The following is a 12,373-nucleotide window of genomic DNA, read 5'->3' as shown; positions in this document are numbered from 1 at the left end:
TGGAAGGAATCCATTTCCTTGCAATTCATCCCAGTTAAAGAAAAGATGGTAGAGCTTATGGAGGAAATCCTGGGAGGAGGGTGGTGCTTTTCACAGCAAGAGCCACGTGAAACACAAAGGGACCGAGGCTTTTGTGGTCTGCTTCTGCAGCAGCGATGTGACCGAAGATCCGCACGGCGGTCATGGAGAGGGGCTTTGTCACACCTTGACCTGAGGCTGCCGTGTGGAGGTGGTGCTGTGCATGCCCACCTGCAACCGTTCTGCACCTCAGAGCTCACCTGCTGTGCCTTTGACCTGCTGCATGGAAGGAAACGCTGAGCTTTGGAAGCGAGCAGAAACAGGAGGTCATGTGCTTCCCTTTGAGATTTACTGCTCTAGCCGGGCCTGGCGGTGACTGTCCGTGCCATCTGTTCCACCAAACTGCTGCAGTTGGGTTAGTTTGCTTTAGAACTTGTTTGTAGAAGCACGTGAGCCCCAGGTCTCCTCACCTTGGTGTTTGGGCACAGCCTGCTCCACGTGGCTGGCTTGGTGATGGAGACCACGCTCGGCTGGGCGAGGTGGAGATGTCTGGTCTGTAAGTAGAGTTCAGAACCGGACAGGAGTGAGCTGGCGCTGATATAAATCCACCCTTTACTCAGGTAGAGAGGAAATAAGTTTCAAACTGATTGGTGTGTGAGATAAGCTCCTAAACCACAGCAGCTGGATTAGCTGGAGCAGATCTGAGAGCATCAGTGCGTGAACAGCATCGTTCTGCGCTGTGCTCTGCTGCAGCTGGGTGTCCTTCCTGCTTGAAGGCCTGGCTTTGGCAATTGCCAGGAAGTCCTCACCTTTGCTACAGATGGGAAGAAGTGGATGAGATTTTTAGCTCTCTGTTGAGGCATGTGCCCTTCCCATCACTCGGCTTGATTAGGGCAGTGCTGGAGAGCAGAGCCTGTAATGATTTATTGGCAAAGCATACTCTGTTATCTAGATACTTTCTGAGGGCAAAGTAAGCCTAGCAGACCAATTGCGGCGATGGTTTCCTTGAGCAGCAAAGAGCTTTTGGCAGAAATAGTTTGGATTAAACATTAATTGCAAACTGTTGTTCAGGAATGGTCCTCGCTGTTTATAGATTGTGGTGTTCTCACATTTCCAGTCACTCTGAATAGTGTTAGACAGCACAGTATGTTGAAAAGCTTTATGTTAATCAAGAGCAAATACCACATTGTTTGCCCGCCCATGTTGATAGTTTTGTTTCAGAAGTCATTTGAAGCTTGTAATTTTGAACATACAGAACCATGACAATTAAATGAACTCGTGCCTGAGAGGCACCGTGGGCAGTTATGGGTCTCACATGTCCCCACGTGCCTTCCCCAGCTGGTGGTGCTTTTCTCCCATGCTGCGTTTTCATTGCCCATGGCTTACTGTCATGTTATTTATCCAGCAGGTTGTGCTGAGTTGGTGTTCTTACGGTGAATTGCCTGTTTCTGGAAACCTCCCAGACAAGGGAAACATGTGGGGAGACCATCGACAAGGCAACAGGACGGGATCATTTCGGTAAGCATCGCAGCGTACAGCTTGTTTCTTCATGCGTTTAATTACACTGAGCAGTGGGAACTGGCTGGTTCCATTGCACACATCCTCCTGTGAGAGGGCAGTTTTGGTCAAAGCTGGGAGGTCCTTGTGGAGCTAAGAGGCAAGTTAAGCTCCGTGTAGCTTTCTGCATTTTTATGAAGCTTTGCTCTTTCTTTTTTATTGGCAGTTGCTTTGAGTGTTTCTGCTCCTTCCCTACAGCACCTTTTCTAGAGATATTTCATTTAGGTGTTGTAAGCTGAGGTGGTGCTGTGCCGTGTGAATAGCCACTCTTAAGACCCAGAGGAGAAATGCCTAATAGTGTGATGCTGATTCTCTTCAGCTGCGCTTCTTTCCCTAACTTCAGAAATGCAGTCAGTTTAATTGCACCTGGGATTTTGTGTAAACTTCACTTTAATCTCTTCCATGAGATGAGACCAGAATATCCTCATGTGCTTGGCTGTGCTCCTGCACAAGATGTTTCTGAATATCACTGGAGGTGTTGGGAAGATTCATGTGTCTCTGACCTGCAGCGTGTGATGTTTTTTAGCTCATATTTCTTTGCTTGTTACTGGATCCTCTGTTTGCAATGGGGATCCGGACAGAAAAAGTAAAGTGGAGACACACAGAGTTAGGGCTTCCCTCCACTCTATGTAATTCTTTCATCCTTTGCTCCCGTGTCCACCTCAGTTGCTTGAATATCAGCATGATAAATGTGCTTCCTATGACACACCACAGGTTTCTGTAGCGAGGATATTTCAAATAATTGTCCAGCTGTAATGGGTGGAGAAAACTGGTCACGTGAACTGCAAAAAACAATGTCCTGTCTTGATGGTGTTGCTGGGAGAGTGGTCGTAATCTGTGGCCCTGTTAGTAGTGCTGCTGTGCTGATTCTTCAGTGGATTTAATTGGCATTTTTACTGTGCTGGGTGGGAAATTCTAACCTTGAACAAAGCAATTCCTATGTATGGTGGTGAAGCAGGGGCTTGCACCTTGGTAAATCTGTATGCAGTTTGATTACAAATGTGCTTTTTGTCGATGAGCGATTCTGTAATGAAACTCCAAGAAGGACTTACTGTAGTTGCAAAGGAAATGTCTGCTGATCTGGGTGGGATTTGGTGTTTCTTTAGAATTATTTACTATTAAGTTTATTTACTATTCTTTTTTTTTTTTTTTCATGTGGTGGAATAGAGCTTAGCTCTACAGGTAGCTCGAAAGAACAAAAACCCCCAAACATTGGGTTTTGAAAACCTGTATTCAGAGGAAGCTTCTTCCTGAGTGGTGGGGTAGAGGGATCAGGAGAGCTCATGGCTCTGCGACTGTAATGTTGGTGCAGGACAGCCTGTCTCGAAGCACGAGTGCAGAATGATTGCACACGCTGATTGTGGGCATGCTCCTGTGAGGCATCTTCAGAGTCTGAACTGACAGCTGTCAGTATTCTGCTGTCTCCAGCACGAGAGGCAAAAAAGAGTCTCAGTAGCGTGTTACTTGAGCATGTCTGGTAGCCTTTGCTTTTGTGTGCCTCGTGACACTGTGGTACGTTAGCTGTTCATAATACTGCCCGGAGAACTTAAGCTCAAGTTGTTCCTCCCAGGCATGTGCTGGTGGTGATGCTCCTAAACAAACACACCAGCTGGTGGAACCTTGAACACAGCTGCGGAGCTGTGTGCAGTGCAGGACTATGTGGATTGCTACCATCATTAACCCATTAATATTGCAGGTATTCCCTGTTGAGTGCTTCTGGAAATTGTGCTGAAATGGGAGCACCCAAGTTTACTTTCTCACATCTGTCGTATGCTGCCTCATCTTATACTGCCAAACATCAATATCTTCTGCGGATCTTAGACTGTTACATCACTCTATAAAAAGTTTAGAGAAGAATGTGCTGCTATATAGATTTCAGACTCTAAGCACGTTATGAATAATACTGTCTTTATTTCTACAGTGGGAGCCAAGAAGAAAGGTTTGCTCCCGGGTGGAACAGGGACTATCCTCCTTCCCTTGATAGTCTTGCTCAAGAAAGACACTCTGGCAACTTCTCTGGCAGAGAATCACTTCCTTTTGATATCCAGGCACTCGCAGGCCTCCTCAATCCTCAGTTTGCCAACAGAGAGGAACCTTCTTTCAGCTTTGGAGCTAGAGATGGACCACGTAGTGACTTCAGAGGTGGGGAGGGGCACCACGATTTCAGGGGCAGAGACTTCCCACCGTCTGACTTTCAGAGCAGAGATGAGTCTCAGCTGGATTTCAGAGGCAGGGAGCTACCCCCTTCTGAGTACAGGGGCAGGGATGTGTACCCCGGAGACTTTCGGGAGAGAGAAGGGCCACCTATGGACTTCAGGGGTGGGGACGTTCCTCCAGTGGACTACAGAAACAGGGAGACGTTCCGTATGAACTACAGGGACAGGGAAGCTCATAGCGTGGACTATAGGGGGAGAGACGAGCCTCCGTCTGACTTCAGGGGAAGGGGATCTTTTGATCTGGACTTCAGAGGTCGAGATGGATCTCATTCAGACTTCAGGGCGAGGGATGTGCCCGAGTTAGACTACAGGGGCAGAGACCATTCCTATTCAGACTTCAGAAATAGGGATGTACCCGATTTGGACTTCAGAGGTGTGGGCACCTCTGATTTGGACTTCCGAAACAGAAACGCACCGTCGTCAGATTTCAGAAATAGGCACAGGTCCCGGTCTGATCAGGACTTTAGGAGCAGAGATATGCCTCCTCCTATGGACTTCTCAGACAGGGAAATGCCTCCTGTGGATCAAAGCCTTGTAGATTTTAGACGCAACCAATCTACCATACCTTTAGCAGAAAGAGAGGGCTCTGGTTTAAACACCAGCAAGAGAGAGGAGCCTGCCGTTGGTCTGGAAAGAACTCCTTTTGGTAGTCAGAAAGGTGAATTTCAACACTCGGAAGCACCAGCCAGAGAAGAGGAATCCCTTGGATTGGGTCTCAAAGACAACGCTTCACACAATTTCCAAAATAGCCGTGGACCTCTTCCTGCTCTTCAGGACCAAGAGGAGCAACCTCAGACCTTTGCTAACAAGCAGCAACAGCAGCAGCAGCAGCAGCAGCAGCTTTCTGGGGGGGAGCAGCAAAGATCCAATTCTGATCTTGGGTTAAAGGGTGAAGATGACCTGGATTTCCTTGGAAGGCAAGATACGGACTACCGAAACATCGAGTATCGTGATGTGGATCACCGGCTGCCTGCGTGTCAGTTGTTTGACTATGAACATGGCAAGTCATTTTCAGAAGGAAAACCCAGCAAAGACTCTAGGCCCTATAAGAGCCTTCAGGTAGGTGGCTTTGTCAATGGATGTTTTCCTTGAACACGGGTTGTCCACTGGGTGGAAGGAGCTGGGCGGGACTCTGCGTACAACATCGTTTCTGACCTAACTCACTGGCCTCTGAGATGAGCCTCTTGCTCCGAGCCATTTTAGTGGTTTTGCTTTCTGTCTTAGAAATATTTTCTTAAGAGAAATGCAGTTTATCAATTGAGAATTGTTAAATGTGTGCAAGTAGATCTGGTTCAGAAAGTCCCCAGTTTGAAAATGCCCAGAGAGAGGGAGTTATGAGAGAAGTATTCTGTGGAATACCTTATTTTCTCCTGGGCATCTGCCTGTGGGAGCTGCAGAGACAAGATGCTGGGACAGGTGGACGTAGAACAGTGCAGCTGTTTACCTCCAGAATCAAGTAGTTAATCTGAGTTAATGATGACTACTGAATTAACAGCTACTATTGAATTCATCTCCTACTTTTGGAAAGCAGGCAGAGGTGTTGTTTTTTTTTTTGCTTTTCATGTTTTAAAAACATGGAGATGTATCCAGGACAAGGATGGGCTCTTGGTATTTCAGTCCATTCGAGTTGTGTATATTGTGCCTGGATCTGGATCTCATTGCACAGCATGAGAAGCATGCAAAGCTCATTATGCTAATGTTGCAGAGCTCTCTGAATCTTAAACGATGTTATGGTTGAGACATGAGTCATGCTGCTTATAAGCCTTATTATCCTACCTTGCTTTATTTTGTTATGGTTTGTGTAACTTGTGAGTCAATATGTCTGATTTGCTAAAAAACAAAACAAAACATTTTGGTTGTGTGAACTCAAGGACCAAGATTACCGGACCTGCCCGGAATTTGTGAAGCCAAGCAAGCTCATTCGGCTAGGAGGAGTGCCTGAAACTGCCACGAAGGATGATGTAAGTAGTTGTTCTTCATCCAGAATTCACTGCAGGACTTTCAAAACTTCTATGCAATGTTTCTAAACTTAGCGTTTTCAAGCCTGGTGAGTGTAATACAGACAGTCTGTCATTTTCCCCAAGGAAAATCCCAATATAGAAATGATCACAGTGTTATTTTCTTATCTGATTATTCTGCTTTTTTGAGGGCCTGGAAATGCTGATTTATTTTTTTTTTTGCAGTCACATATGTGATGTTGGTGGGCGAAAGCCTCATCCGCCAGACTCTTTTTAACATGCCTTCCTTCCAGGATTACTTTATATAGAGGCAATGTTTTTATTACTTCTGGTATTATGTTTGGAGTCTGGAGGACATTTGTGTTTGAGTGAACTTTTTCTTTCTTGGTTACTTGAAAGTGCTAAAATGAGATCTCATGAAGGCAGGAAAGATGTCTCCTGCTCATTTGAGTTGGAAAAAGAAAATATCTAGGCTACGAGGTGAAAGAAGTTATCTTTTCAAAGGCTTCCACTTCTACTTAATATATTTTTTCGGTGACAGCTCCAGACTGGAGAACACCTACACACAGTTTTTGCAAGGTTTAGCTGTGGTGATCAGCTCTTCTGAGGCTTAATACTGAAATCTGGTTAGTAGAGAACTCGTGGCAGAAACTGTCCATTAAAGGCGAGTCAGATCTCTTGGACCTTAAATTAGGATCAGAGGGGAGCTGCGTGGCTGCAAACAGCATGATAGAACTGCTTGGAGCAGCTGAGGTCTGGCGTAAAGAGTGGTTGCTTACTTAAACAAAAAAACAAACAATCAAATATTCCCCAAAACTCAAAAAATAGTTCTCAGGTGCTGTGGGAGCTTTGTTATAAAGGGATTGTATGCAAGCAAGGATTTCGCTTTCTGAGGTATTGTTTTGGAGACTGAGTGGATCCTGGTTTTCCTTTAGATCCTCAATGCTTTCCGAGGGCCAGATGGGATGCCTGTGAAGAACTTGCGACTGAAGGATTACAGTTCAGGTGAGAGTGCTTTGCCAGTACTTCTGGTTTGGGGTTTACAAGAGGGTATTTTTCACACCAATATGTACCCAGCTGGTTTCACTAGAGTCACTGATGCTGTAGTTACAGATATTTTGCAATGAAAATGCCCACTGAGTTTTGTATTTGGCTCTTTTGTCTCCGGAATTGGTGGCTGTGCTCGCTGTTACTTCAGAGCTTACGTGTGTCCTGGTGCTTCTAGCTATAGGAGAAGCAGGAAAAAAGCAGCGAGGCTATTTTAATGGCTACCAAGGGTAAAAACAAGAAAAACAAAAAACATTAATTCCCAACAGATTTTTTTCTTTTAATTAATATTATTCAGTCCTTTTGGATTGTTCTCAGTCTCGTTCTGAGATGTGAGGCTGTGGAACACATCCTGCACAAATAGTGTCCCCTGAACAGTGCCCCCCTGATACTCCCTAATGTTTCTCCTTCAGTAACATGAAACTTCACCCTTCTTAGATATGAAAAAAGAAAAAAAAAAAAAAAAAGAGAAAGCAGATTTTGTAAGCAAATATCCAAATGCTGGGCCAGAATGCCCTTCTCATATCAAAGAACAGAGTTTTGTTGTAAGTCTGATCAGTGTATATAGGATTCTGAAGAAAGAAATGCTTTGCAAGGCTGCTTTGTGTGAGTTATACTGGAACAAAGATGCGTGGTGGTAGGAGACGAGGGGTGAGTCTTGGGGAGAGGTTTGGGTTCTGCTAGTAAGGAATGCCTGGAAACAGAAGGACCGTCTGAAGTTACCTCTCCTGTTCTGATGGTAGCAAACAGCTTCTGCTCCAAAATACATTTCTGTCATTTTCCAAAGAGAGGAAAAACGGCAGAGCTGTTTCCATTGTCTCTTTCTAAACCAAGGAAAGCAGAGGCTTCTACTGTCGTCAGTGCTTTTCCATATTACCAGTACGGGTTGCACGTGGAGCAGCCGGAATCCTTCGTGTCAATGCTTGATATAAAGGCTTCCGAGTGTTCAGTAGCTGGAGACAGAAACTGGGGCAGTTGGGTATTTCTCAAGTATATTTTTGTTTCTGGAAGCCGTCAAAGGAGATTTCACAACCTTCTCACGAACCTTTGAACTAAAGAACACTTGAGTTACATAATCTGGTCTGGCCCAACAAACGTGGCTTAAAGGGCGTGATGTTTCTTGCTTCCTTTCCTCTTTGCTAAACGCAGCACAGCGTGGCTGTCAGCCATGCAGCACCGAGCACAGCCTCACCACTGCAGCACGTTCCCTTTCTGCCCTCCTCAATGTGATTTGCCAGTGGCTGATTTTCTGAAACAAGTAACTTTTCAGTAATAAATCACTTGAACTGGGGATGTTTCTGTAAGTCTCTTCCTTGCGTTCGTTACTACGACTTAGTGCCAGAGTCACTGCCCTCGTTAGAGAACCATTGCGTTTTACCCATTCCCAGTTTCAGAGGTGATCATCTGAGAGGTGGTGCCTGGTGTTCGGTGTGGAAGCCCTCACATCTGCTGATGGTCACATATAGAATGAGAGCTACAGCTTTCCTGGTATCTCTGTAGAAGCTGCATTCTGTTTCAGTCTATCTCAGATTTTATTTTATTATAAAGTTTTCCCAGCTTGCAAAAGTGAGGGGATGAGGAATGAAGTTAAAACCAGCTCATATTTTGTGAGCTATTTAAAGCCAGCGTTTAACCTTGTCCTTTCAACATCAGTAATTTAAGCACTGTAGTGCTATTCTAGGTTATATTGATGCTTCAAAGACTGTTTTGCATCATGCCCTGAGGCTGCAAATGCAGCTACTAATTTAAACAGCTTTCTGATCCTCGTTACACAAGATGGATGTACATTTAGGACAGAAAAAGCTTCCTGGGTTGTGTAAATGTTTACTTGAAATTGGGTAACGAGAAGCTGTAGTAAAGTTAATCCAGCTTTTGCATGAGGTTATCCTATGGAGAAATGTGCAGAATTGAGTTCATCTGAACTTCAGATAAGCTAATCCTGTTGGAAAGTAGAGGCCAGTCTTGTGCTGAATGTGGCTTTTACAGTGGAGTGGGGTGTAAATGAAGAGTTAAAAGCAAACCTCCTGGGTCGCTCATGTCTCTGATCAACCTGGGCCCCCTGGCTGCCTGCGTGTATTGGTTCAGTGCTGCCACAGCAGCAGCCTGGCTCAGAAGAGCGGGTTGTGTAATTCTGAGCGCTGTCCAGGAATGTTAAAAATAACATTAATCATGTGTGCATGTACTTCATGTTGAGTGTGTTTGGGAGAGAAGAATGCCTGCAGCTGCTGGAGAACAAAACCAGCCATAACAAATAGCGCGCAATTAACTTGAAAGAAGCGAGGTTCAGATCAGTTTCACAAGGACATGATGCTTTTCATAAGGATGATCTCAGCAGCTTCAATGCGATGATTCTGCTGGGTGATCTTCCTCGAGGCTCTGTTCTGAGGGAAGATATATGGTTGGCTTTTCTGGGGGGGAAAAAAAGCAGTTCTTTACAAACACCTTTCTTTTTACGTACTGGAAGTGCTGAGGGAGGTGCGTTTTCTGTGAAGGTTGTGCTAAGCCTTGGAACGCTGTTCTTAGTGTGCCTGCTGGGGTTTTGATACGCATGCAAGCTGTTTATTCTTTAGATTGTTTGGTCTCTGAGGTGCACAGACTGTAACGCTTTCTAGATGTTGAAAAGGTGGCGAATGGAGGGACCTTAAGAAGCGGCACAGTATTTCTGTTTGAATCAAAGAGGAGGGTGTTTGCAGACAATCAGAAAACATCAAAGTGGAATTTCACTGGAATACCAAGTGCAGTGTTATCTCATGTTTCCTTGTGTCTGTAAGCTGTCTCAGATCTTTTGAATTGGTGCCTGTACGTTTGGACTGAAAGTAGCATCATCCGTTTGTTGGGGGGAAAAGGGTTTCTTCCAACATCGTGTTAAACATTGGCAGAACTATTAGGCTGTTGGCTTAGCTTCCAGCTTCTCCTTTCGAGTGTGTTTGAGCCGGTCTGTTTGATTAATCATTACAAAGCATAAAACTGGAGGTGATGGGGGAATTTTGCCAAAGTCCATCACTTGCTTCAGCTTCCTGTCTCCTGGTGCCTCTTGCTGCCCACTGCTGTTGCAGAGCTGCAGATGCACCGCTTCTTTGGTAGGTGCTAACAGTGCTGACTTGGAGCTTATCAGACAGCTCCTGTTGGTGCTTGTGAGCTCCCCAGCTGGAAGTTCCTCTCTTTGATTGCAAGGCTTCCCAGTGGTCCTCTTGCCACAGGGCTGTTGGTGCTGTGCGATAGCACCAGGCTGTCAGTCTGGGAACTTAGACTCATAGAATCACAAGGTTGGAAAGGACCTACAAGATCTTGTAGTCCAACCATCCTCCCATTACCATTGCTACCACAAGCAACTTGTGGCAGCGCTGCCAAAAACTTGAAGCTGACACCTGGCATTCCGGGAATCTAATGTGTATGCACTTTGTCCCTGTTTTGATTTCAGTTGTATTTTAAATTTACGTGCTGCCTCATTCTCATCAAGCTCTATTTCTGATTTTCTGACTAACATCAAACATAAGGAAAATCTGAGAAGTGATCCTGAGTGTTTGATGTGCACAGAGCACTTTGGGTGAATGCATACATATGTCCCAGGGAAGAGAGTGTGCAGTGCTATCTTTATCCTAAAGCTTCTGCTGAGTTGTTTCCCCTTCGAGAGATGCTGCAGTGGTGTCCAAGTAATAAATGAAAGCATGAGGCGTGCTCTGGGCCCTCTGCTCAGATTGTTTTCCTGGATGCAGTCTACAGTTGCCAATCTTGCAATGTGCTTTCCAGCCAGGATTCACAGTTGGAAAAAGCTGTTTAGAGAAAGTGAGCCTTTGTTGGCAGCACATAAGATGTTCCTTGTGGACTCCAGGAGCGCATCTGGGGAACTGAGAGGAGTCTTTGCTGATCTGGGAGAGATGGAGAGCAGCATGATCTGAGAGGAGCTCAGTGGGCTTGCAGGGAGTAGGTGAGCTGGGCTCAACTGGGGGCAGCGGGTCTTCCCAGCCCTTTTGTGCACCCTCTGTGTTACTGCAGCACTTCAGAAATTGGCTGATTTGGGTTTGTTCATCCCTCTGCTGAGTATTTACTTTTGCATTCCCGTGTCCCTGACCAGCTTAGCAACGTCTTCATGGCAACTGCCTGCTCAGTTCTGAAAAGCTTTTGTTCTATCCAGTACCATCGGCATCAGACATAATTCACTGCTGACTTAGCCACCTATGTGCACTGGCATTTATTTATTGTTTGAGATCTGTGGCCCTTATGTTGTAGGTGCCTGGAGCTGCGCCCTGTTCCTCTCTTTGTTAAACTTAATGCAGTTTTTCTAGGGCTTTGCCAAGGGACTCTAACTTGGTCTTGCTAAGCTCTGCCACACTGGTACCCTGCTATACGTTTTAATAATTAATATTTTAAAATTTTAAGACCTTTAGGTAAACCTATAAAAAAGTACCTTTTGGTTTTCTTCATTTTTTTTTTTTTTCCCCCAAGTGCAATCATTTTTTGTCTGTATCGAATCATTGTTTGCAGGAATATTCCAAGTAGGCCCTGAAATTTAAAATGGCATTCTTTACAACATTTAATTTTAGTCAAACTTATAATTTAAAATCCAGAAATGTGTACTTCCTGATGGAGAAACTGACACAGATCTCAAATGATGCACACCTCCATACTAGGCATAAGGACTCCATTTTTTAGGGCTGGGGTGCAAGGCCAGGTGAGATCTGATCAGGGTGAGTTCTCTTCTCAAAGCAGAGCTCTTGTTGTGGATGAGAGCATGGCTGTGCTTGTGTCTGGCCCACCTGTAGCTGAGCCTTAGGTCGCTCCCAGTGGCTGTGCATACACCCAAGGTTGGGGCAGTGATGCCCTAGGAGGTCGGGACTGCTGGTGAAGTACTTCAGTGCAGCTTCCAGCCTTGGGAAGGGCAGAGGAGCTGAACTGTTCTGCACAGAGAGGGGATGTTTCTGCAAGCATGCAGCCATGCACCTCCATTCTGAAGCTAGCTCTTTAGTTTCCTTACAAGGCTGATGCAGTGCCCTCAGGCAAACCCCTGGGAAGGGTGGTTTTGTGGCCAGCTCATGGCTTCCTCATGAAGACAGCTTGTACCAACCCTATGGAGTTTGATTAGAGCAGATCTCACAAAGACCTACATCCTTCAGTTTGCTACAAAGAGCGTGCCATAGGATGACATGACATGTCTCTAATACACGCTGTGCTGCAGAGTTGCCTGTTGTGTTAATTATGCAGAACACAACTTGGCTCACCATTAAGGCTGGCACTGCAGCACACTGGGAGCCTCCTGCTAAGGCTTGACCAAGTCAGCTGCTTATCTCCAGAGCTCTTGGTTCTGCAGGGCTTGTCTTTGAGGAGGTAGGGGAATGCTGTCAGTGCTGAGTCTTGTCTGTAGCTGAAGTAGCCTGACCAGGACTGAAAAAGGACCTAGGTTTCCCAGCTGTGGGGCAATAGGTTTTTGGCTAGTCTTGCCTAATTTTAGGGCAGCACAGGCAAAAGGCATTCTTGCTAGGTTGTCTTAGTCTGTGATGCGATGGCTTAGGAAGTGAGAAGTATGACTGATGAAGTTGGTGTTTGATAGTGATCGACCTTGGTTCATGATTTACAGCA

General features: G+C 45.5%; 1 protein-coding gene across 1 annotated transcript in view; it reads left to right on the top strand.

Annotated features, from left to right (window-relative positions):
- Positions 1-1,492: 1,492 nt before the first annotated feature.
- The window catches only part of RBM6 (RNA binding motif protein 6), a gene marked incomplete at its 5' end in the record, with an annotated part of 49,080 nt that continues 38,199 nt past the window's right edge, over positions 1,493-12,373 (top strand). The window contains 4 exons of the mRNA XM_079540544.1: positions 1,493-1,536; positions 3,497-4,850; positions 5,663-5,752; positions 6,685-6,754. Of these exons, the coding sequence (XP_079396670.1) occupies positions 1,493-1,536; positions 3,497-4,850; positions 5,663-5,752; positions 6,685-6,754 (1,558 nt within the window). The remainder of the gene's footprint in view (positions 1,537-3,496; positions 4,851-5,662; positions 5,753-6,684; positions 6,755-12,373) is intronic.

This window comes from Tetrao urogallus (genome assembly GCF_951394365.1).
Source record: "Tetrao urogallus genome assembly, chromosome: 10".
NCBI classification, from domain to species: Eukaryota; Metazoa; Chordata; class Aves; order Galliformes; family Phasianidae; genus Tetrao; species Tetrao urogallus.
Note: the sequence above shows the minus strand (reverse complement) of the source record. Positions and strands in the feature narration are given on the sequence as shown.